The 26649-nt window shown below is 43.2% G+C and overlaps 1 protein-coding gene across 1 annotated transcript in view; it reads left to right on the top strand.

Annotated features, from left to right (window-relative positions):
- gtf2e1 (general transcription factor IIE, polypeptide 1, alpha) overlaps positions 1 to 24002 on the top strand; it is a 55311-nt gene extending 31309 nt beyond the window's left edge. Inside the window, exons 3-5 of the mRNA XM_078409061.1 lie at positions 8803 to 9004; positions 13135 to 13361; positions 19760 to 24002. Of these exons, the coding sequence (XP_078265187.1) occupies positions 8803 to 9004; positions 13135 to 13361; positions 19760 to 20175 (845 nt within the window). The 3' untranslated portion in view covers positions 20176 to 24002. The remainder of the gene's footprint in view (positions 1 to 8802; positions 9005 to 13134; positions 13362 to 19759) is intronic.
- The last annotated feature ends 2647 nt before the right edge of the window (positions 24003 to 26649 follow it).

The following is a 26649-nucleotide window of genomic DNA, read 5'->3' as shown; positions in this document are numbered from 1 at the left end:
GCTAAAAAAGATTTTTGTATGTTTCAATTAAATCACCTCTCATTCTTCGAAACTATTGAGTGCATAGACCCAGCCTGCAAAATTTCCATCACGGGAATTGATTTGGTGAACCTTCATTCAACTCATTCTGTTGCAGATATTCCTTCTTTAAATGTAGCGATCAGACCCGCACACAATATTCCAGGTGTGATTTTACCATGGTGCAGTCAGATGTCCTGATGCTTGTACCATTCTCTTGCAATAAAGGCCAAAATGTTAATAGGAGAGAACTGCAGATGTTGATTTATACTAACGATAGACACAAATTGCTGGAGTAACTCAGCAGGCCAGGCAGCGTCTCTGGAGAACATGGATAGGTGACGTTTCGGGTCAGGTCGGGACTTCATCTGACCCATTGTAGTGGGGTGGTGGTGGTGGGGGGGGGGGGTGCTAAAAGCAAGAGAAGACCAGGACAAATGGCCAGCACCAGATGACCTTGGGCTGGGCAGTTCCATGATAATCCAATTGTTGACGAGGAATGGTGTGATCCCAAGAGATACCTTGTTGCGTACTGTGGAACTGGTTAACTGATGTTTTGAGTGGGTGTGTGTGGGGGGGGAGGGGGAGAGAACGAGGGATGGGGCGTGTATGTAAAAGTTACCAAAAATTAGAGAATTCAATGTTGATGCTGTAAGCTCCCCAAGCGAAATGTGAGATGTTGCTCCTCCAATTTGCATTGGCCTCATTCTGACAATGGAGGAAGCCCAGGGCAGAGAGGTCAGTGTGGGAATGGGAAGGGGAGTTAAAGGCCATCATGGTGTTTGCTTTTCTAATTGCCTCGTGTACCTGTACCCCCAGTGATATATGTAGATGGACACACAGATCCCTCAGTGTTAGTACCTTACATTTAAGGAAAATGCTCAACTTTCTTTTTACGAAACCACGTTTTTCCACATTATGTTCCATCTACCATGATGCATCTGTTTTCTAGCATGCCCATATCACCCCGACGTTTATCTGCATCCTTCTCCCAACCCACACTGTCAACCAGCCTGGCATCCTCTGCAGGGTTGGGTATCAGTCATAGTCATACAGCTCTTTGGCCCAACATGTCCATGCCGACAAGATGCCCCATGTACGCTCGTCCCATTTGCCTGCGTTTGGCCCATATCCCTCTGAGCCTTTCCTATCCATGTATTTTAAGCCTTTGTATCCAAATCATTGATCGAGATTATGACCATCTGGAGTCTAATCCATCGGCACTGATCCCTGTTGCACTCCGCAAGTCACGGCCTCCCAATTAGAAAATTAACCCTTTATCCCCCCCACTCTGTTTCATTCATTCACCGGTTCTCAATTCAAACCAATATATTACTCTCATTCCATGTGCTCTAATTCTATTTTAGTCCAAACCCTTTCAATTATTTTCCCAGTTGCAGCCATTAAAAAACACTGGATTTCACTGGCACTAGGCAGGAGTTTTAGTTAAATGTGATCATGTTGAAATAATTTATAGTGAATACACTTACAATTTCCTACATTCCTTTTTGAGAATATGACCACACTTTCATCATGCCCGCATAAAATGGGTGCTTGCTGGATTGTGCTGACATTTTGTTTAGATTTATTATTACCTTTTTATGTGTATTGGTTATAAAAAAGAGGCTACTATTATTGCCTGCTCATTTCCTTCCCAAATTTATCCTTTTAAAGAAAGAGCTGAGGATCTAAAAACTGGTTTATTATCAAAGTCAAACCTTCCTAACCAATTGTTCAAAAGCATTCAGACCACGATCATGGGAAATGAGTGGATCAAAGTATCATAGCTTTGATAAATAAAGATATCTTGAATCTCTTGAATCTTGAATCTTTAATGGAATAAAATTGAGAGATAAGGATAGGGTAGTCAGAGCCCTTTGCTGGGTCGGGTAATTTAGAGAGAGAGAGAGATACAGCGCGTAAACAGGCCCTTCGGCCCACCGGGTCCGCGCCGCCCAGCGATCCCCGCACATTAACACTATCCTACACACTAGGGACAATTTTTTTTACATTTGCCCAGCCAATTAACCTACATACCTGCACGTCTTTGGAGTGTGGGAGGAAACCAAAGATCTCGGAGAAAACCCACGCAGGTCAAGGGGAGAACGTACAAACTCCGTTCAGACGGAGCAAGCAGCCAATTAGGATGCATCACCCATGGTCAGCCATGACCGAGCGGGCCTAAGAAGACCAGAGCCCTTTTCCCAGAGTAGAAATGTCTAATACTAGAGGGGCAAAGTTTAAAGGAGACGTGTGGGCCAAGTTTTTTTTAGTATACACTGAGTTGTGGGTGCCTGGAACACCGTCAGAGGTAGTGGTGGAGGCAGATATGATTGTGGTATTTACAAAGCTTTTAGATAGGCACATGGATATGCAGGGAATGGAGGGATATGGTTCACGTGCAGGCAGATTAGTTTATCTTGGCATCGTGTTTGGCACGGACATTGTGGGCCGAAGAGTTTGCTCCTGTGCGGCACTGTTCTTTGCTCTACAAGCCATCTTAATCACCATCCCATTTCACCAGTTTCATATCATATCATATCATATCTATACAGCCGGAAACAGGCCTATTCGGCCCTCCAAGTCCGTGCCGCCCAGCGATCCCCGTACATTAACACTATCCTACACCCACTAGGGCCAATTTTTACATTTACCCAGCCAATTAACCTACATACCTGTACGTCTTTGGAGTGTGGGAGGAAACCGAAGATCTCGGAGAAAACCCACGCAGGTCACGGGGAGAATGTACAAACTCCTTACAGTGCAGCACCCGTAGTCAAGATCGAACCTGAGTCTCCGGCGCTGCATTCGCTGTAAAGCAGCAACTCTACCGCTGCGCTACCGTGCAGTTTAAAATATTGCTGAAATTAGTTTTGTTATACCCTTTAAGAATGTTGACAACAGGCATGAATACTATGCACATTAGGATCTATTATATATTTGTGATAATTGGTAAGCAGTTTATTCCCTGGTCCGAAATACCATCTCAAAATCAGCAAATATACACCTAAATGTTCCTGGAAAAGCTATTTCCTCAAACAGACTTCCCCGTGATACCTTTTTTGTCCCAAAAATAAGCTTTATTCAGAATAATAAACATAATACAAAGCAAGAACTGTGTAAAAATGTTTCCAAAGTTCACAGCGGCTATACATACATTCATTTGTGTTATTTTGGTAGTGTTCACACAATCATCATTATACCAGGCACCCTTGCCACTCGTGTGCCCCCCTAGTTTGATATTCCTTCTCTCATTTGAGGGATGTCTCCACCACCCCCTCCCCCTCAGTGTAGAACAGTGGAAGGCGCCTAAACTGGACTTCCCAATGACGCCATTGTACTATTGATGGAGATTTTCGGAGAAGTCTGAAATGTGTTTCCTGTATTCTACCTATTTAAGATCTCTGTAGATATGCAGTGCCATGCCTAGCAAGTGGTAGGTGGGAAAGTAAACACGAAGGAAAGCAGTCACTTTAAATTAAACTGCATCTTTCAAGCTAAATAGTTCCTAATCATTCTTTGGCGGGTTCACTTCAACCATTCTTTTTTATCGTTGATTGCAATAGCAAGTTGTATGATCTCTTGCTATCCACTTTGCTGCTGTAACACTGTAAATTTCGCCGGCGTGGGAACGAATAAAGGAATATATTATTGGAATATATTATTATTATTATTTGTCTCTCCACTGATTCTGCTTGATCTGAGTATTGCCAGCATTTTTTTCTTCCGAAATGTAGTCGTTTAGCTTTTCAAGGTTGTGGTCAAGGCAGCAAGCCTCCAAGTGTGAGGAATTTTGTATGAGCTTGGTTGTGAGTTGTGCGGCATGTTTCAGGCAGATTGTGTGCCCCAGTAATACGTGGCTTTGCTGCAAATTAGTATTGAGGCCCTTGTCTACATCTTTCCACAGCTTCAATATCACCAAGTGTTGGAGACACACAACTAAACACTATGCTCCAAAAGAAATTTATTTTAAAATACCTACGGACCCAATAATCTATTCATTCGGGTCTGTAGGGGAGGGGAGTGGCTCTGCTGTCAGTGACCGGGGGACTGGTGAGGGGATCTAGTGTTCTCCTGACACGGCGATCACCATAGCCAGTTCCAACATCATCTCCCTCCGAGAAGCAGGGGTCCGCCATCCGGACACTAAGTGGCGGTCAGTGTTGCCCTCCGGTGGAGGTCCCTCCACACAGGGATTCTGTCCCTATACATCGGGGCCCTGGGGTGGAGGGTACTGTACCGAGGAGTCCCCTGCAACCTGTTTTTTGCGTGGTTCACAGACTCGCCAGCCGCCTACCACTTCTGCGAGCTGGAGGAGTGTGTTCCACGTGTACATGGAGTGCGTGAGGTTGCAGCCCCTGTTCCAATATCTAAAGGGGCTGCTCCTTGCCTTCGGGCTGCATTTCTCATCTTTGGACACCCTGTGCATAGAGGAGAGGGTAGGGCCAAAGAGGTCCTGGTTGTGTTGCTCCTGGACCTGGCCAAGCTGGCCATCTGCGAGTCACAGCGCCAGGCAGAAGAAGGCTTTGCCCAAGCCGGATGCTTGCCCCTTTTCCAGGGTTATGTCCGCGTCCGGGCAGTGTTAGAGAGCAGGCGTGTGAATTTTCCGTGGATTCCGCGTTTATAAAATCGATTTTCCGCGCTTTTTGCATGATTTCCGCGTTTTTCACTTTGCCAAAATCGCAGAGAAATCTGATCGAAAGAAAAAAAAAGAAAAGAAATGATGTATAGACTTGTAATGAACACTAGGGTTCAGCGAGAAATCCCCCGCTGAAGTCTCCCCGAAAATATGGCACCTAGGCTGGGCAAGGCAGCCAATCTCGACTTAATCGGGACTTCCACGGCCGATCGGTGGGTTGAATTTGCTGCTTGCGACCGGGGCTCTGGAACTCCAGCCCAGCTGGAGCCAGCACATCTATCCCCATAGCCGACTTCCTTGGCCGGCTGGATAAACCAGCAAAGCTCTGGGACCAAGAGTGCCAGAAAATCAGTGGTGGAACTGTAATGAGTAAATATTAAATTTAAGTGCAAGATTATATAACTAAATTAATTAAGACGGCATTAAAATATAAAACACAGCAGAAAATCCAATTACCGCCTTTTTGGGCTGATTATCAATTAATGTGCAAATTTACTTGAGTGTTATTAGTGTACAGTGACATATTCACATTATTTTCACATTGTTTTTATTTTGAAATGCACTAAAAGAGGCTTGAAATCGGTAATTTTATGTGTAAATTTTCAAAATAAATCAATTTTTTTGACCCCCGCTTTACGCAAGCGCTCATCTCTTTTCCTCTTTTTTTTTTTTTACCTAACTCACATGACTGAGAGAGGGACATAGATGTGTAGTAGTTATTTAGTACATTGGTAAGGATTGTAACATGTTTGAAAATTTAGCGTCTAGCTAATTTGGTGACCTTGTACTATGGTGGTGGGTGTGTTACCGCGGTTTTGTTTTGTATCGTGATTGTAATTAAATTATTTTTGATACAAAAAAATCTACAGGTATTCATTTTAGCTTTTGCTTCGGCCTGGTGTACCTTTAGAGATAGATGCACAAGACTGCAGACTTCTTTCTCCACCTCCTTAATCCCATTTTCTTTCCTGTAAAATGTCGCTAGAGGATGTTCACTAGAGCATGTTCTCTTCAAGTTTAGTGTCAAGAGTCAAGTGCCTTAATTGTTATATGTGCCGGCAGCATAATGAATTTCTTACCTGCTGCAGCTTTACAGGCCCCTTGATGCCATAACACACAGATAAATGTATAATAATTAATACTATAATTAATTAATAACCATAATACAAGGTAATCATAATAGAGCAAAGCCACAGTCCCGAGTGCAACCAAAAACGCAGTCCATAGAAGATCATATATGCTGTCGTTAGTGTTGTGCAGTGTTCAAGAGCCTGATGGTTGCTGGGAAGAAGCTGTTCTTCAATCTAAAGATCACTGTTTTTCGGGCTCCTGTACCTTCTTCCCAATGATAGTAAGGATATGAGAGTGTGGCCAGGACATTGTTAGTCTTAGTTTTACAGGCCATTTCTGAAGGATCATTACACACCATGATTTTTTAAAAAAAACACAAAGTGCTGGAGTAACTCAGTGGATCAGACTGAAGAAGGATCCCAACCCAAAAATTCACCCATCCATGTTCTCCAAGGATGCTGCCTGACAGACTGAGTTACTCCAGCACTTTGCATTTTTTTTTGTAAACCACCATCTGCAGTTGCTTGTGTCTACTTTGTAACACATCATGATTGTTTGATTTGTACTTGTGAGACAATAGCAGATGTAAACAGGGTAATACTCCCTTTATTGCTAAATAAATACAAATGTTAAATCTTGTAAAATGTTCATTCTGAATATTCTGAAATCCTAATTTGCAGTTGTGTTTACTGTTATCTAGTTTAGTTTATTGTCACGTGAACAGTGAAAAGCTTTTGTTGCGTGCTATCCAGTCTGGAAAGATGAAACATGATTACAATCTAACGTTGTCCAGGTACAGGATGAGGGAATAAGAGATTTAAGAGTGGGGTGATTGTCATGCGTGACTGCAGATCCACTTCTGTGACTAGCCAGTGGCCTGGCTTGATGCCATCTTGGATCATCTGATTATATAAAATTATTTCATTGTGCTTATGATTTTATTGATTTGTTATCTTACATGGCAAATGGTCAACAGTGATGAGTGGCTACGGACAGACCTACGATTGCAGCTTGATGCGCCGTTCCTCTTTCTGCTGAGACGGTGCAGATGGGAGCGATGCAGGGCTCTCAGCAGTCTGGGTGTCGGGTCTTGTGGATGGTGCCATCTGTTTTCCGTCCTGCTCACTTTTCTCTGCACATGAGAGGGGCTGATATCTTCGGCCCTGCTGAGAGCAGCATCAGGGGAGCACCAGTGCGTGCAGTGTCTACACTTGGCAAATCCTGCCCTTGTCCTAAAATAAACTAAAAACAGATGGCAAAGTGAATAATTTATATCATGATAGAATAATGTGACCTGATAACTAACTGCTGGTCTTAAATGGAAAGGGCGATTTATATTCTAAGAGCCTGAAAGGTATTCTCTTCTTTTGGATGCAATTGAAAGCCTTGTTCAGCTTTAATATTGTATGCATTTTGGCATTCATTGTAATTTTACACCATTTTGTTTCATTGTACAAGAATGCATGCAGTCTTTTACCCAGGGTAGGGGAATCAATACCAGAGGGAATAGGTATAAAGTGAGAGGGGAAAGATTTAATAGGAACCAGAGGGGCAACATTTTCACACTGAGGGTGATGGGTAAATGTAACGAGCTGCCAGAGAAGGTATTTGAGGCAGGTACCATTTATAGACAATAGGTGCAGGAGTAGGCCATTCGGCCCTTCGAGCCAGCACCGCCATTCAATGTGATCATGGCTGATCATTCTCAATCAGTACCCCGTTCCTGCTTTCTCCCCATACCCCCTGACTCCGCTATCCTTAAGAGCTCTATCTAGCTCTCTCTTGAATATATTCAGAGAATTGGCCTCCACTGCCCTCTGAGGCAGAGAATTCCACAGATTCACAACTCTCTGACTAAAAAAGTTTTTCCTCATCTCTGTTCTAAATGGTCTACCCCTTATTCTTAAACTGTGGCCCCTGGTTCTGGACTCCCCCAACATTGGGAACATGTTTCCTGCCTCTAACATGTCCAACCCCTTAATAATCTTATACGTTTCGATAAGATCCCCACTCATCCTTCTAAATTCCAGTGTATACAAACCTAGTCGCTCCAGTCTTTCAACACATGACAGTCCCGTCATTCCGGGAATTAACCTAGTAAACCTATGCTGCACGCCCTTAAGACACTTGGACAGGTACATGGATAGGAAAGGTTTAGAGGAACATGGGCCAAATGCAGGCAAATGGGACTAGCGTAGATGGGGCATGTTGAGCGACATGAATAAGTTGCGCCGAAGGACCTGTTTCCACACTGACCCTATTCTATGTTTACTTTTTCTTTCCAGTAGTTTGTTAAATAAGTTAACTTGAAGAAGTCAGATTGTTATCACTCAAAACATATAGTCAATACTCCAACAGTGTAATAACAGTATCATGTGGAGTCAGTGTCAGAGTGAGGCCAAATGCAAATTGGAGAAACAGCACCTCCTATTTCGCTTGGACAGCTTACAACCCAGCGGTATGAATATTGATTTCTCTAACTTCACGTAACCCTTGCTTTCCCTCTCTCTCTCTGTCCCTCCCCCACCCTAGTTCTCTGACTAGCTTCACTGTCCTCCTGATTAATTTTACTGTTTGTCTGCCTTGTTGTCACCTTCCCCTCAGCCAACAATGAACCATTCTAAATTTTCTTGAGCATCGTCTGCTTTGATCTGTTGTTTTCACACCATGTCCATCCATATCTCTAGCATCCCTGTCACCTAACTCTGTCTGAAGAAGGGTCTCAACCTAAACATCACCTATTCCTTCTCTCTAGAGAAGCTGCCTGTCCCGCTGAGTTACTCCAGCATTTTGTGTCTATCATCATGTAGAATATGTTTGTGGAGGTGCAATGTGCCTTTAAGGAAGAGTGCCCTGGGCGTGCTTTAGACAGGTACATGGATAGGAATCATTCAGATAAATATGGGTCAAATCCAGGCAAATGGGACTAGTATAGACTGGGCACCATGGAGGGGTTGGGCCGAAGGGCCTTTTTCCGTGCTGTAAGACACTGTGGGTAAATTAGCCAATTATTTATTAACATCAAGGTAATCTACTGTGGGAGGTTTAATGGAAGATGCCATTTTGTGCTGCAGGAACATTCCGATGCACTTTCTGTCAAACCGAAGTTGAAGAGGATGAATCGGCGTTACCAAAGAAGGACGCCAGAACACTTTTGGCAAGGTTCAATGAACAGATTGAACCAATCTATGCCCTGCTGCGTGAAACTGAAGATGTTAACCTGGCTTATGAAATCCTGGAGCCAGAACCTACGGAAATTCCGTCACTCAGAGCAAGGTTCGTTTACGTTCTCAACTTTAGAAAATTCTACAGAGCATCAAAGATGTGCAAGACCTGGCTGTGCTTTGGCTCTTCCAAGCTTGAAAAAGATGACGTTCAAACAGCCTTTCCTCTGCTTTTGATAGAAGCATTTAAGACAGTTTCCTTCCTCAAAGGAGAGCTTGCTATAACCAGCAGCTGAAGTGTAAGCCTGCATCGAGTGTGTGCCATGATATGTGAAAATCTTAAAATAGATATATGGGGTAAAATATACCAGCTCAATTAGTTTAGTTTAGTTCAAATTAAATTGGAAATGATGGAAACTGTCAATTAATAAATTACATATTTTACAAAGAGTATCAAAGTAGGAAGATGATAATAATGATGGCCTGAGAGATTTTTGGACATGAAACTAATTTCATCAGACCGACCTGCTGCCTCACAGCTCCAGAGACCAGGTTCGTTCCTGACCTCGTGTGGAGTTTGTACGTACTCTCTGTGACCGCGTGGGTTTCCTCTGGGTGCACCGGTTTCCTCCCACGCCCCAAAGGCGTGTGGGGTTGTAGGTTAATTGGGCCTCTGTAAATTGTCCCTAGTGTGTGGGGAGTGGATGGGAAAGTGGGATAACATAGAACTAGTGTGAATGTGTGATCAATGGTCGGATTGGACTCGGTGGGCTGAAGGGCCCGTTTCCATGCTGTATCTCTTAACTAAACTAATTTGCTCCTAAATCGAGCAGCACGTAGAGCTACTGCCTTGCGTGCCAGAGACCTGGGTTTGATCCTGACTACAGGTGTTTGTCTGTATGTATGTTCTCCCCGTGACCTGCGTGAGTTTTCCTCGAGATCTTCGGTTTCCTCCCACACTTCAAAGACGTACTGGTTTGTAGGTTAATTGGCTTGGTATAAAATGTAAAATTGCCCGTAGTGCGTGGAGGGTAGTGTTAATGTGAGAGTCGCTGGTCGGTGTGGACTCTAACCTGAACTAAAACTCAATAATTATTGAGCGTGGGCAGAAGGGCCTGTTTCCATGCTGTATATCTAAACTTGAACAATAGCCCCAATCATTAAAGCACTCCATGTACTAGCTGAACATGACGTTCTCGTTCCTTTAATTTTATTTCCTTTCAGTCACATTATTAATCATTGCATTTTAATTCTCCAGTGTGAGAACAAATAACATGTAGCCCACTAAGTCCCGTCAGGTTTTAAAACAAATTCAGTTATCATTTTATGATTGGATGCGTTGGTCTCCTTTTAACTCAAGATTTTGGGGGAGATGAGGGGAGATATTGTTTGCATTCTTCATCTCGAGTCCTGGTAACAGTATCTTGCTTCCACACACTACAGGTAACTTTACGGCATTGCTAGCTTTTGTTTGGTAACAAACAGAACCATTTATCAACCAGCCGAGTTAAATATTTTCCTTGGCATGATGTGCATGTTTTGATTGTCTCTTCATTCTAATTTTAACACTCGGTATTAAATTCCATTCCTTTAAACATCATTATCAAATGGAGGCAGTTGTCTCTAAATTAAATGTAGCAATTTAAATCTCTTTCTCTTTGTCTCATCTGTCATTAAGCTGGAAAGAGCACAGAGAAGATCTATGAGGATGTTGCCAGGACTTGAGTGCCTGTGCTGCAGGCAGAGGTTGGACAGGCTGGGACTTTATCCCTTGGAGGGCAGGAGGCTGAGGGGTGAACTTATAGAGGTGTATAAAATCATGAGGGGGTTTGATAGGGTGAATGCGCAGGGACTTTTACCCAAAGTAGGGCAATCGAGAACCAGAGGGCATGGGTTTAAGGTGAGAGGGGAAAGATTTAATAGGAACCTGAGAACTAACTTTTTCACACAGAGGGTGGTGGGTATACAGAACGAACTGCCAGAGGAGGTAGTTGAGGCAGTTACTATAACCACGTCCTAAACACAGGTACATGAATAGGAAAGGTTTAGAGGGATATGGGCCAAACACAGGCAAATGGGACTAGGTTGAATGAGTTGGGCAAAAAGTTGGGCAAAGGCATGAATGAGTTGGGCAAAAATCCTGTTTCTGTGCTGTATGGCTGTATGATTCTAAAATAAATCTGAATTTTGTTTTAAAATGTTCAGAATACACAAATCCTGATTTTGCATTGCTACAAAATCTCCATTTGTTTCTACCACTCAATCTATCACTATATACTCTGACCTGTGAACCTCTTGATCACCTCCCCCTTTATCAACTCTGAAACATGGCCCTGTTTCACATCCGCTCTCCATACTATTCCTCTTGGGTACGACCTTAGATCAGATTCCATAATAACATTTTGGGATGCAATCTGGAAAAACATTTTTAAGTCTTTTGTTAAACACTGAAACGTTTCTTCAAAGTGGCTATTCAGCTAAATGTTACATACCACGGCAGCATCTTTTTAAGAGAATTATCCCAGGAATGAGTGGGTTAACATATGATGAGCGTTTGACGGCACTGGCCCTCTACTTGCTGGAGGTTAGAAGGATGAGGGGGGACCTGATTGAAACTTACCGAATAGTGAAATGCTTGGATAGAGTGGATGTAGATGTTTCCACTAGTGGAAGGTCTAGGACTAGAGGCCATAGCCTCAGAAAAAAAGGACATTCCTTTAGGAAGGAGTTGAGGAATTTCTTTAGTCTGAGGTTGGTGAATCTGTGGAATTCCTTGCCATAGAAGGCTATGGCGACCAAATCAATGGATATTTTTAAGGCAGAGGTATAAATTCTTGATTAGTACGGGTGTCTGAGGTTATGGGGAGAAGGCAGGCAAGAGGTACTGATTATAGATGATCAGCCATGATCACAATGAATGGCGGTGCTGGCTCAAAGAATGCCCACACACTTTTCACAAAAATCCACGTAACCACTTTTTAATTTTTTTTTTTTTAATGCAGCTATTAGTAAACTGGAAGTAAATCCAGTTTATGCCTTGTTACAGTGATGCTTGGTTTTTAAGTAACCCATACAAGATGTTATAGTTCAAAACTCTCAAGTACTTACCGACTTGTCAGTGATTTCAGCGAAAATTAGGATGCCGGAGAAGCATTGACAGTGTGGGAATTTCGCGATGTTTCCGAAGACGCTGTAATCTCGACCTGACTCGGCATTGTCGTGGTCATTGTCGTCGGGTAAAATAAAATTTTGGCGATCTGCTACGACTTTGACAGTCGCCTAAAAAATCGCCTAAGTGGGACAGGCCCTTAAAGAAGGCAAATGCATGCTAGCATTTATTTCAAGAGGGCTTGTATACAAAAACAGGGATGTAATGCTGAGGCTTTATGAGGTGCTGGTCAGGCCGCATTTGGAATATTGTGAGCAATTTTGGGCACCATATCTGAGGAAGGATGTGCTGGCTCTGGAGAGGGTCCAGAGGACGTTTACAAGAATGATCCCAGGAATGTATGGGTTACATATGATGAGCGTTTGTCGGCACTGGGCCTGTACTCGCTGGAGTTTAGAAGAATGAGGGGATATCATTGAAACCTACCGAATAGTGAAAGGCTTGGATAGAATGGACGTGGAGATCAAGTTTCCACTAGTGGGAGAGTCTAGGACTAGAGGTCATAGTCTCAGAATTAATGGACGTTCCTTTAGGAAGGAGATGAGAAGGAATTTCTTTTGTCAGAGTGTGGTGAATCTGTGGAACTCCTTGCCACAGAAGGTTGTGGAGGCCGTCAATGGATATTTTTAAAGCAGAGATAGATAGATTCTTGATTAGTAAGGGTGTCAAGGGTTAAGGGGAGAAGGCAGGAAAATGGGGTTAGGAGGGAGTAATGGATCAGCCACGATTGAATGGCGGAGTAGACTTGATGGGCCGAATGGTCTAATTCTGCTCCTATCACTCATAAATGTAAGTTTTCAGTTAATGACTGAATATCAAAAAGGTGAAATAGTTAAAAGTGAGAAAATGCTCTATATAATACATGAATTTTCCAACAGAGCATATTAAAAGTGTGAAAAATTGGAGCCCTATTGGTATAATCTCAATTTCTTCTATTGACACATACTATAACATTAATAACGTCCTTTCTATTTCTATTTTATCGTCCTCATTTTATGATACTGAGCTAACTCTGTGACCTATGATCATTTTATTACTTTGTACTTATGTTGTTTAAAATTTGTCTCTGACAGTCAACGAGCCCAAGCTGGCTGTAATATGAATTCCCAGAAAGAACTCTGGGCTAATAAAGGGCCCACTTATGAGGATCTGTACACTCAGCAAGTGATCATCAACATGGAGGAACAGGATGTCCAGCACAAAGTTGCTACTGATGGCAAGCCGGTGAAGGAGAGACCGATCTGGATGCGAGAGAGCACTGTCCGAGGTGGTTTCACAGACTCGGAGGAACACCAAGAAGGTGAGATCAGCCTTTTAATTTCAATCTCTTCATTTTTTCTTAGTTTGGTTTAGTTTAGCGATACAGCGCGGAAACTGGCCCTTGGACCCACCGAGTCCATGCCGACCAGCGATCACCCCGTACACAAGCACTATCCTACACACTAGGGGCAAGTTACAATTTTTACCAAAGTCAATTAACCCACAAATCCGTACGTCTTCAGAGTGCGGGAGGAAACCGGAGGTCTCGCAGAAAACCCATGCGATCAATGGGAAACATACAAATTCCGTATAGGCAGCACCCGTAGTCTTGAGTTTGGCTTTAGTTTATTGTCACCTGCACCGAGGTACAGTGAAAAACTATTGTGTGCTAACCAGTCAGCGGGAAGATAATACATGATTACAATCGAGCCATCCACAGTGGACAGATGCATGATAAAGGGAATAACATGAACAACGTTTAGTAAAAGATAAAGTCCAATCAATGATAATCCAAGAGTTTCTAATGAGACAGAAAATAGCTGAAGAATGCTCTCTAGTTCTCAGGAATGCTCTCTAGTTCTTGGTAGGATGGTTCAGTTGACTGATTCAGGATCGAACCTTAGGACTCTGGTGCTGTAGCGCAGCAACTCTACTGGTGCCCACTTTTTAAAATCTAAATAAGTTAAAGTGCTTGCTGACTGCCTCAATATAAAATGCAGAGGGATGCAAGGAACTGTAGATGCTGAAATCTTGAGCACAGCACAAAGTACTAGAGTAACTCAGCAGGTCAGGCAGTGGTTCGGGTTGGGACAATTACAATTCTGTTTGTTCATTTTACCTATCATGCAAACCAACCTCCCATCGACTCCACCACCCTCTTCTCCCCTCTCCCATCAGGCAAGAGGTACAGAAGTGTGAAAACGCTCGCCTCTAGATTCAGGGACAGTTTCTTCCCAGTTGTTATCAGGCAACTGAACTATCCTCTCACCAACTAGAGAGTAGTTCTGACCTACCATCTACCTCATTGGAGACCTTTGAACTACCTGTAATTGGAATTTACTGGACTTTATCTTGCACAAAGCATTATTCCCTTTATCCTGTTTCTGTACATTATGGACGCCTTGATTGTAATCATGTATAGTCTTTTGGCAGTCTGGATAGCACACACCTCTGTGCTTGTGACAATAATAAATTAAACTTGGGTAAAAAAACAAATGTCATAAGTTCTTGTGCTGGCATTCTGGATGTGTTTTTCAAAGAGGAATATAAATTATTTAAAGCTAGAATTTCTGTTTTTTGTGCAAAAGGGATCAAGCTGCTTTGGTTATTAATTATAATCATTAAAATGGTTTAAAAAAAGGACAATGACGTAGATCATTGTGCAGGTCTTTAATTATAATGTTCTGTTCCCAAGTGTCGACCATGATTCATTGGTGACTGTCAAAAGGTCATGAGTTTGAATTGTCTCCTGCAGCTTGAGACGACATGGAGACCATCCCTAGTGGGCAGGTTACTGCTAGTGTACGGGGATCACTGGTCAGCATGGACTCGGTGGGCTGAAGGGCCTGGTTCCACGCTGTAATGTGTGAAGCCTAATCAATTGCTTACCCCCGTCCGCATCTGTGAATTAATTAAGCCGATCAATATTAGCTTGAGTCATTGAATTCTAAATTTTAAATCCTTTCCCGAATTGAACTTGAGCTGAAAGATTCTTTAAATTATTGCCTTGACTGCTGTGCTTAGATTTTAGGAAGATTCCAATCACACATTTCCTTTGCCATTTATTTAGAGTGCATGATTCATATGCAGTCCGCTTAAAGAGTCATGATAAAGATTGTATGGGTTGCGGCGGATGAAATTAGCGTCATACCAGACCTAGAAATAGGTCCTTTGGCCACTGATTCCATGAAGTCCATCAAGCACTAATTCTCCTAATTCAGGTCACCCACCTTCTTGTCTACCCAGCCTCACTCCGCACCCACCTCGTTTCTCTGGCCTAAATGGGAGACCAATTCCACATGGAAGAGCAAAATGGCTCTTCAGCCCAACTTGTCCATGACGACCAAGATGCCCCTTCTGAGTTAGTCCTACTTACATGTGTTTGGCTCTGTAAACCTTTCCTATACATGCGTCTGTCCAAATGTCTTTTAAATGTTGTTAGTGTATCTGCTGCAACTGCTTTCTCCGACTGTTTGTTCCATAGACCCACCACCCTCTGTGTGTAAACAAAAAAGTGCCCCTCAGATTTCTATTAAATCTATCCCCTCTAACTGTAAACGTAGTCCTCTGGTTCTTTATTCCCCTACCCTGGATAAAAGACTCTGTGCATTCACCCTCTCCCCCTCATGATTTTGTACTTCTCTATAAGATCACCACTTGGAGTCCTACACTCCAAGAACTAGAGTCCTGGCCAGTCCAACCTCCACCTATAGATCAGGGCCTTGGATCCTGGCAATATCCTTGTAAACCTTCTCTGTACTCTTTCCAGCTTAATGGCATCCTTCCCAAAGTGATCAAAACTGAATGCAGAGTGGCCTCACTGACGTCATGTAAAACTGTAACATAACGTCCCAACTTACGTACTCAATACCCTAACTGATGAAGGCCAGCATGACAAAAGCCTTCTTTGCCACCTGAAGCAAATATTTTAATGTTAGTGTTTTCCACCTTTTTAATAATTATTTATCACTTAATTTTATCTTTGTGCCTAACGTTGCAGGTTTAGTTTAGAGATATATGCGGGAACAGGCCCTTTAGGCCCACCGGGTCTGCGCCGACCAGCAATTCCCGCAAATTAACACCATCCTATACCCATTAGGGACAATTTTTACATTTATCAAGCCAATTAACTTGTACGTCTGGAGTGTGGGAGAAAACCAAAGATCTAAGCGAAAGCCCACGCAGGTCACCGGGAGAACGTACAAACTCCGTACAGACAGCAACTGTAGTCAGGATGGAACCCGGTTCTCCGGCACTGCATTCGCTGTAAGGCAGCAACTCTACCGCTGCACCACTGTGCCGCCGTTTATCCACTATCTCATGACTGTGATAAGGCAGGATTCGTATATAACCAACAATCGCCTACAAAAGATGACACACTTCTAACTAAAAGTGCTGGAGGAACTCAGTGGGTCAGGCAGCATGGACACATAGGTGTAGGATTAGGACATTCTGCCCTTCGAGCCAGCACCACCATTCAATATGATCATGGCTGATCATCCAGAATCACTACCCCATTCCTGCGTTCTCCCCATATACCTTGATTCCGTTAGCCCTAAGAGCTAAATCCAACCCTCTCTTGAAAACGTCCACTGCCTTCTGTGGCAAAGAACTCCACAGATTCACAACTCTCTGGCTGAAAATGTTTTTCCTCATCTCAGTCCTAAATGGCCTACCCCTTATCCTTAAACTGTGACCCCTGGTTCTGGAACTCCCCCAACATCAGGAACATTTTTCCTGCATCTCACCTTTCAAATCCCTTAAATTTATATGTTTCTCGAAGATCCCCTCTCATCCTTCTAAATGACAGTGAATATAAGCCCAGTCGACCCAATCTTTCATCGTGTCAAGAATCTGTGGAAGGAATGGGTAGACGATGTTGGGTCCTGACTCAACATCACCGGTCCAAAGCATTCCCTCTACAGATGCTGCCTGACCCATTGAGTTTCTCCAGCACTGTTTTGCACAAGATTCCTGTATCTGCAGTTCCTTGTGTTTACACTTCTAACCACTTTGGAAGGGGTTAATCCAACTCTTCTATATATACCACATGCTGATCTTTAAAACTTATGTGGCCTTAGTCATTCCATTTGCATTCAATCTGCTGTTTTAGGAATAAATTAACAGCAGTGTTTTTTTTTATTTTTGTGAGTCCATTTTCTATTTTTTACTGGAGGACCTCATGTTTCCATTGGGTGGTTTACAACCTAACTGTGTGAACATTGAATTCTCCAATTTTTGGGAACTAACCTCAAACTCACTCCCCTCCATCTTTTCGGTGTGACCGGTGTGCCCCAGTCAGAGAGTTGTGAATCTGTGGAATTCTCTGCCTCAGAAGGCAGTGGAGGCCAATTCTCTGAATGCATTCAAGAGAGAGCTGGATAGAGCTCTTAAGGATAGCGGAGTCAGGGGGTATGGGGAGAAGGCAGGAACGGGGTACTGATTGAGAATGATCAGCCATGATCACATTGAATGGCGGTGCTGGCTTGAAGGGCCGAATGGCCTCCTCCTGCACCTATTGTCTATTGTCTAACGGAGTGTTCTTGTTCGTCCTTCGGGTTCGAAGATGACCATGACTTCACTTTCAGTTGGAGGATTGGTGAGTGTGGGTCCGGAAGTGACTGGTGAGGCCAATCCGGGCCCGGAAGGCACGCCCACACGTAGGACACAAGTGGATGGGTGCTGCAGTGGAAGTGGAGGTAGCCCGGGCCTTGCGCGCGGTGCGTTTCCTCTGGGCCTCTGCACGGAGTAGGGAGAGATTAAAGATGCCCATGAATACTCCCGCTAGCTGGTCTGCGCAGCTACTAAGGACACGGCCAGGAACTCTGTCTGGGCCAGTTGCTTTTCACGGGTTTACCCTCAAGAAGGCTGAACTAACCTCTGCGACAGTCACCCTGGGGAGAGGCACACTGGAGTCTGAAGGGCCAGATATCACCGCCCTGTTGGCCTTCTGCTTGAAGCGAGCGTAGAAAGCATTCAGTTCATCAGCTACGGTATCACTTTCACCAATGATGTTGCCTGACCTTGCTTTACAGCCAGTTATCTTATTCAGACCTTGCCACATTCTCCGTGTGTCCGAGTGATTGTACTGGGACTCGGGTTTGTCCCGGTATTGTCTCTTGGCATCCTGTTGTGGCTTTGCGGAGATCATAGTGGACTTTCTTGTACCGCTCGGGATCGTTTGACTTGTACGCAGCAGACCTGGCCTTAACCTGTGAATGTACCTCGCGGTTGATCCATGGTTCCCGGTTGGAGAACACCTGGATTGTCTTCGTCGGCACTTGCTGGTGAAGTCAGTCACGGCAGCGGCGCACTCGTTCAGGTTAGCTGCGGGATCCCTGAATATGGACCAGTCCACTGACTCAAAGAAGTCATCCGTGTCCGTTGACCAGCATTTCACAACTCTCTGTACCAGATCCTCCTGCTTCAGTCGTTGTTGGTGGGCAGGGAGCAGAAGCACAGCGAGGTGACCAGATTTCCCAAAATATGGCCGATGGACAGAGCAGTCGGCATTGTTTATTGATGTGTCGCAGCGGTCGAGGGTGCTCTGGCCCCTGCTGGTAGTATTTTGCTAGTACGCCCCTGCGGTTGGCTTGATTGTGGTCTCCAACGACAACAACCAGGGCTTCAGGGTATTTAGTCTCGAGTTTATTGATAGTGGAATACAGTTCGTTCAGAGCAAGCTTGATGTCTGCATGGGGGGGAGGGGTGGGGGTGTAGATTGCTGTCAGGATAGCTGCGATGATTTCCCTCGGCAGGTAGTAGGGATGGCACTTCACAGTCTGATATTCCAGGTCAGGGGAGCATGAACTCGTCAGGACCGCTACAAACATGTCAACACCATGAGGTGTCGATTAGAAAGCAGACACCACTGCGTCTACAGTAGCAGTCGTCAGAATTGAACCTGGGTACCTTGGCACTGTGAGGTGGCAACTCTCTTGCTGTGCCACTGTGCCCCCCTACTGTGCTCCTTCTCCCTTTCCACCTATATTCCTTCCTCTCGCTTTGCAATTTGCTCCTCTTCTCTGACTTTTTTAGATTTTATGTCTCTTCACCTCTGGCCTGCGTCCAACAATCAGTCTATCAAAAGCTGGAGTAACTCAGTGGGGCAGGCAGCATCTCTGGAGAGAAGGTATGGGTGACGTTTCGTGTTGAGACCCTTCTTCAGAGATGCTGTCTGTCCCGCTGAGTAACTTCAGCTTTTTGTGTCTATCTTTGGTTTAAAGCAGCATCTGCAGTTCCTTCTTACACAATCAGTCTATCAAATCCTTCTCAACTGTATATCAACTTAAAACTTGCCAGACTTTGTCCTACTCCTCCTCTCTTCCTGCATTCCCCCCCCACCGCAATTAGCCTGAAGAAGGGTCTCGGCCTGAAACGTCACCTGTCCACGTTCTCCAGGGGCGCTGCAGAGATGTAAATCAGCACCTGCACTTCCTTGGTTATTGTGTAGGAAAAAAACTGCAGATGCTGGTTTAAATCGAAGATAGACACAAAATGCTGGAGTAACTCAGCGGGACAGACAGCATCTCTGGAGAGAAGGAACGGGTGATGTTTCGGGTCGAGACTCTTCAGATCAGCCTGAAGAAGGGTCTCGGCCCGAAACGTCACCCATTCCTTCTCTCCAGAGATGCTGCCTGACCCGCTGAGTTACTCCAGCATTTTGTGTCTACCTTCCTTGGTTATTGATTCATATGTTTTTTTTTTTTCTTTGACCAGGCGACATGGACACTGACTCGTATCACGACCGTGACGGAAAAGGCAACCCGCTGGAAGCAAACGAAGAGGTCATGCAGACACTGCTCATCCACGAGAAGAAGAGCACCTCGGCCCCCGCATCCGCCGCCATCCCGGCCTCGAACGCCAGCGACTCTGAGAGCGACACCAGCGAGTCTGAGGATGAGTTGCCCCGGCCGCAGGCCACGGCCATGTTGGTGGCCGCGGCGTTCCCAGTGGCGACCGGCGCCGAGGAGGACGAGGAGTTTGAGGACGAGCCGACGGTCCTGGTGGCAGGGCAGCCCTACTCCTACAGTCAGGTCAGTCAGTGCGAGGGCTTAGTGGCACAGATGACGGCCGAAGAGAAGGAAGCCTACATCGCCATGGGGCAGCGAATATTCCAGGATATGTACGAATGACCTGTCACCACAGCACCAACGTCTTTAAAGTTCTTCAATACGTCCTGTGGGTTGTATTAGTCAGTGTTCCCACAGTTTTAAAAATATCTGCCAAAGTGTTATGAGACAGCATTCCTTCCTCAACAAAATTACAAGCTGCAGAAATATTTTAAAAGTCAAAGGTATTTTTAGAATGCTAAAGCGCCGCGGTGCCCTAAAACCTTTATATTATTTATTTTGTGTTTATTCCTCTTTTTTTTGCGTAATTCTATCCTCCAGTGGCCCCTAGATCCTTGTTTCACTAACTTACCCTTTCATTCCGCTCATGCTTGGGGTACACTAAATGCTGACTGTGCTCACTAAAGTATTTCTTGAAAAAATGATTGATCAATCTTATTGCCTCTGCAATTCAACTAAAACATCCCTGTCTCTCGGGCATTCAAATTGGAAATATTCCGAAGTGAATTTTTGCCCCGTGCTAGTTATTCCCAGATTGAACAGTAAGAAGGATGCGTGGTTAGTTATATTCCCAGTTTGGCAAGATTGCTGAATTTAATTTCTAGTTATTCATTCATCCCTTCTGGAGCTTTTTACCTAAGGTGAAGAGATGGTCCATGGTATTGTCCTTGGTATGGCTACTGGCACTCAGTAACTAGGCATGAAAACCTGCTTGACTTACCATATGTTATGCAGTTGTATTTTAATGATCATCAGTGACAGGAAGAAAAGGAGACAATATGGACAGAATTATTTTTTCCAAGTTGAAAATATTTTAGATTACAGAGCAGTGCAGTCTTGCAGTGAGTTGGGCATGTGCCAAATCATACTTACTTGGAGGTAAAGTTTAGATATATGGTCTTTATATGCCATCTGCATTTCTACGATTCATTTGCAATACAATAGTTGACATTTTAAAATGGCTGCTTAAGTTTTTATATTTGTTCAGCAGAATAATTCAGTTTTTAATAGTTTTAACCCAGTTTGGTTTCAAAGCTCGACTGCTAATCTGTGTTGAATAGCCATTGCTGGAAGTACTCGGCAGTTCAATTAGCTTTTGTCGTGGGGAAAATATAGTTAACAATACAGGTCAATGGTCTTTAGTGAGCACTAAAACAGCAGCTACCTCCCTCTGTGGATGCTGCCTGACCAGCCAAATATTTCCAGTATTTCCTTTAACATCAGATATCCACCATATATTACAGCTATTCAAAAAGCCAGTGCTCTTTTTTGAAGATAAAGGTGCCAGTTCACTTATCAATTCAAATTTAAGCCAATTATTTACTTAAAATAATTGTTTAAGTCATCAACAACTATTTCCCTTTTCACGTTAAAAAATTAAACATATTGTTACAATAATATACATTAAACACTTTTTAGTATGCCATCACCGAAATAGCACTGCAAATAGCTGACAGATAACTTCCTTTCTCCATGCAGTTCAACTTAATTTCGATCTGTTCCTTCATGCCTTCACTTAAATCAGTCACATCTATGACATTGTTCTTTCTTAACTCCATTGAACCTATTAGCTGCTTCCCACGATCTTAACATGTAATATGCTCTGTGCAGCAAAGAAGTGATTGATGGTTTTGTCCTGGGGTTATTTTAATATGTCACAGTCTATAAAAAGTGAAGACCATTTTATCAACTGTCATAGTTACTGGAAACATTTTCCATTGTCCAATTCTATGCGGAGATTTAATGAAACACTTAAAGGATTAAAGAAAGTTCGCAATCGAAAATATATTTGCCAAATTAGGTATAATTAATGAACCTTGAAAAGAGTTAATGTTTTTGTGACAACAGAAAAGTTGGCCTTTCTCAGAGTATTATCTCATCTTGAAAGTGTATTTTCTATTCTCGTATCATTGATCTGCAGAGTGGGTACTTGAGAGCGGTAGGAATCTTGTGATCTCAATTACATTTAAAGTAAAATTATAAGAAAAGAGTTTTAACCTTTTCGTTGCGTGGTTTTATTATCTAATGTGTTTTAATTTCTAAGTGACATGTTCTAAAGCTGGTAATGCATTTTGTGTCTTGTAATCTACGATGACTATGGAAGGGTATTAATGCCATTACTGGATGTTCTGAGAAACCCATTCAAATGCAATAAAATGTTCTGTTTTGATCCAGTTTAATAAACTCAAAGCTGCCCGGTTAAAAATATACAAAAGAATCTGCTTTGAACTGTTAGTAACGTAACGCTGAGTTTATTTTACAGTTGTGCTGAGCAGGGTTTTTTTGTTTTCTATGCTGTTGAGTTCCAGATTTGGAGTCCAGTCTATTTCCCGTAAGTCAATTCACTTGATGGGGTGGTTTCCTTAGAATTAAATAACCATTTATATCACATGTACATAATCCATTTTTATCAAATTCACTTTTTTTATAGAACAATTAATCATTTGGATTAGATTTCTAATGTTGATAGCCATCCCAAAGACGTGTGGATCTGGCGGTGAATTGGCCTCTCTAAATTACCCTTGGTGTGTAGTGGGATAACCAGTGTGAACGGGTAATCAATAGTTGGCGTGGACTCGATGGGCCAAAGGACCTGTTTCTGACTGGATAGCACGCAAAAAAAGCTCTGTACTACTGTACCTCGGTACACGTGACAATAAAATAAAATAAAATAAACTGTTTCCATAATGTATCTCTAAACCTTCAATTCGAATACATCAATTCCTAGATTATTTTTCTACGTAGAAACATATCAAACCTCATTTATTAGAATTATTTTATCAGTAGTTTGTAGGATTTTTTAAATGGCTAGATTTGATTTTAATAAAGATCAGCAAATTATAAGGAGTTAAGGATCTACAATCTTTTTGAGAAGAATCCAGATCAGGCTAAAATCTTAAAAACATTTTATGCATTTGGAAAATAATATTGTGCAACCTTTAATTTATCCACACGATTCTACTGAAATATTTAGATAACTCATTAGCAGCATCCAGTGGCAAAAATTATGTGTTGCAGTAATATGGTTTATTCCTGCAAAATATGACTGGATTTTGCATTTGTTAAAAAAGTAAAATTAAAGCAGAAAGTGCTGCAGCAACTCAGCCAAGTTCCTCCAGCACTTCGTGTTCTACGAAAGATTCTGGCATCTGCAGTTCCTTGTCTCTTTAAATTAAAAGGGACTTTTGTTTTTTGTGCTGTAAAAATGGATAACTACGTTTCATCTCTTGCATGCAGTGCAGAGTTATTATAGCAATTTATATTGTATGGAGCCATCAAATGAATAAAATATAAACTGCTGGTCTTGAGATGGGGAAATGCAATTGATATAACTTCCAGTCTAAAGCAATAAATACACACTCTCAATCATTTTTACCACCTTTCCCCTCAAGTGTAGCATTATGGGGAGATGTAAATCTTTGAATTGCCCTTAATTTCATTGTGTATAATATGGTTAACGATCTCTACATCCAACAGCACAGAAAAATTACAGACCTTCAAATATCTTGATTTTTGTTCTTCAGAGCAGGAGGTGATGTATAAATTCCGATGTATAAATTAACAGTGCAGATTTACTAGACTGAATAGGTGCAAGAGAAGTGTGAAGAAGACTTAAAACTGCATATACTTTTTCTTAAATGCCCCCACTAAGGAAATCGACTGAGTGATCTGGAGAAAAAGACTGCGCCATAACTACTTTGTTCTCAAAAAATACATCATCAATTTTAATTCTTTGGTCTAACAGGCTTTTTACAGGTGTAATGTTTGCAATTAAAAATGTGCTTTTTAATCCAAGTCACAACTGGTGTCCTTCGGACTAGAATGTTATTTCCATTTGTTTTATTTGCTTATTTCAAAATAAAGATTTTGCGGTATGTTAAGTCTGTCAACGGTTGTTTTAAATAAAATCTCATTTTATCCTTTGTGCCGGAGTAAAATTTCCGTTTTCAAAGGACACGAAAGAGAATTTGTCATGTGCCATATCAACGTGAGAAATATTAGGAAGAATTAAGAGTGATTATGAAGTGTGGAACTGCCCAGTTTCCAAGTGGAAGTGGTCACACCTTCCCACCGCTCATTAACTTGGTGCATCCTCGTTGGTTTTCATGCCATACCGTGGGTCTGGAACGGTGCTTGGATCGGGAGTGTGGGGTTTGCGAGGATTGTGCGCTGTTAGAGAAGATAAGGTTATAGGAGCAGAATTAGGCCATTCAGCCCATCAAGTCTACTCCACCATTCAATCATGGCTGATCTATCTCTCCCTCCTAACCCCATTCTCCTACCTTCTCCCCATAACCCGTGACACCCATATTAATCAAGAATCTATCTACCTCTGCCGTAAAAATATCCATTGACGGCCTCCACATCTTTGTATGGCAAAGAATTCCACAGATTCACCACCCTCTGACCAAAGAAATTCCTCCTCATCTCCTTCCGAAAGTAATTTCCTTTAATTCTGAGGTTATGACTCTAGTCCTAGACTCTCCCACTAGTGGAAACATCCTCTCCTCATCCACTCTATCGAAGCCTTTCACTATTCTGTACGTTTCAATGAGGTCCCCCCTCATCTTTCTAAACTCTAGTGAGTGTAGGCCCAATGCCGACAAACGCTCATCATATGTTAACCATTGCCATTAGCCAATCTGTCTTCCATTGGCCAATCAAGATGGAAGAGATGAGACACAAGGAGCTGCAGGAGCCCTGAAGATGAGAATAAATCTTCCTTAGACACGGGTGAGGTGCTGGATGACTGGAGAGTGGCCAATGTCGTGCCTCTATTTAAGGCATGCTGCAAGGAAAAGCCTGGGAGCCACAGAGCAGTGAGCCTAACATCTGTGGTTGGTAAGTTACTGGAGAGTATTCTGAGGGATCACATATTTATGTGCATTTGGATAGATAGTGGCTGATTAGGGATAGTCAACATGGTTTTGCATGTGGGACGTTGTCATATGGACATCAGCAAGGCCTTTGATAAGGTTCCTAATGGTAGGCTGCTCTGGAAGGTTAGATCGCCTGGCATCCAGGGAGAGCTAGCCAACTGGATAGAGAATTAGCTTCCTAGAAGGAAGACGAGTGGTGTGTCCCAGGGATCGGTGCTGGAGGGTTTAATGGGAAGATGATTGGAAAAAGAGAGGTATCTGCCATTGGCCAACCAAACCCCCATCTCACCTGTATTGCTTGCCAGGCTTGGTCCTGCAGCCATCTCTCTGTCACCAGTTTTCACCCTCCTACCCCATCAGCCTGAAGAAGGATCCCGACCCGAAATGTCGCCTGTCCATTCCCTCCACAGTTGCTGCCTGACCTGCTGAGTTCCTCCAGTACTTTGTGTTTTGAGAGAAGACAGACGATCCTTTCTCCTCCTTCCATTACTCTACTGTATTTGCAATACTAAATGAACTAGAAGTCGAAGATGGCTGAACACCTGCCCCAGGATGTGGCATATGCTGTGGAATGGTAAGTGTTAGTTTTGACACAGTTGGCTGCACGGAGCGATAATTAACTTAATTACAGAGCTGGAAAACTGGTGTGTGACATGGCAATGATTGGCGGATGCTGCAGTCTGGCCAAAGGGCTTTGGCCAAATTCTGAACTGATATCCCTGAAGAATGACAGTCGATGAGGAACTAAACTCTTCTTTATATTAAAGCCTATTTCAGTAACAAGATGTGATTCTGAGGTTTTTGGATAGGGATATGGCTATGCAGGGAATGGTGAGATATGAATTATGTGCAGGTAGAACGGAGATGATCTTGGCATCATGTTCAGCACGGATATTGTGGGCCGAAGGGCCTGTTCTTGTGCGCCACTGTTCTATTTACAACACAAAGTGCTGGCGTAACTCAGCGAGTCAGGTAGCATCTCTGGAGGACATGGATAGGCAATGTTTTGGGTCAGACTGGGTTAGTCTCAACCTGACACGTCGCCTATCCATATTCTCCAGAAATGCTGCCTAACCTGCTGAGTTACTCCAGCACTTTGCTGGATACTCCACCTGCAGTTCCAAGCTAATACTTTATTCCTTCATGGCTTGTGGTTACCGTCATCACTAATGAGGTTATTATTTATTGTCCATTTGAAATAGCCTCTCAATTGAGGCAGTTACCACTCAATGACATTGGTGTGTTAAAAAAAAACAATGGGCTGAAGGAACTCAGCGGGTCAGCCAACATCTGTAGAGGGAGCCTTCTTCAGCCTAATGGATTGTTGAGGGAAAGTTGGAAAGAGTGAAGAAGGGTCTTGACCCGAAACGTCACCCATTCCTTCTCTCCAGAGATGCTGCCTGTCCCGCTGAGTTACTCCAGCATTTTGTGTCTATCTTCGGTGTTTAGTTTAACTTGGCACCATGTTCAGCACCGACATTGTGGAGCGAAGGGCCTGTTCCAGTGATGTACAGGTTCGCCACAGATTTTCTGGCAACTAGTGGCCTGGCACCACCTTTAATCAACAAAATTATGAGAGCGCACTTACAATTCCCCCCTGAAGCCCTCCCCCGAAAATGTGGCGCCTAGGCTGGGTGAGGTGGCCAACATCTACCTC

This window comes from Rhinoraja longicauda, chromosome 12, assembly GCF_053455715.1.
Source record: "Rhinoraja longicauda isolate Sanriku21f chromosome 12, sRhiLon1.1, whole genome shotgun sequence".
Lineage (NCBI taxonomy): Eukaryota > Metazoa > Chordata > Chondrichthyes > Rajiformes > Arhynchobatidae > Rhinoraja > Rhinoraja longicauda.
Note: the sequence above shows the minus strand (reverse complement) of the source record. Positions and strands in the feature narration are given on the sequence as shown.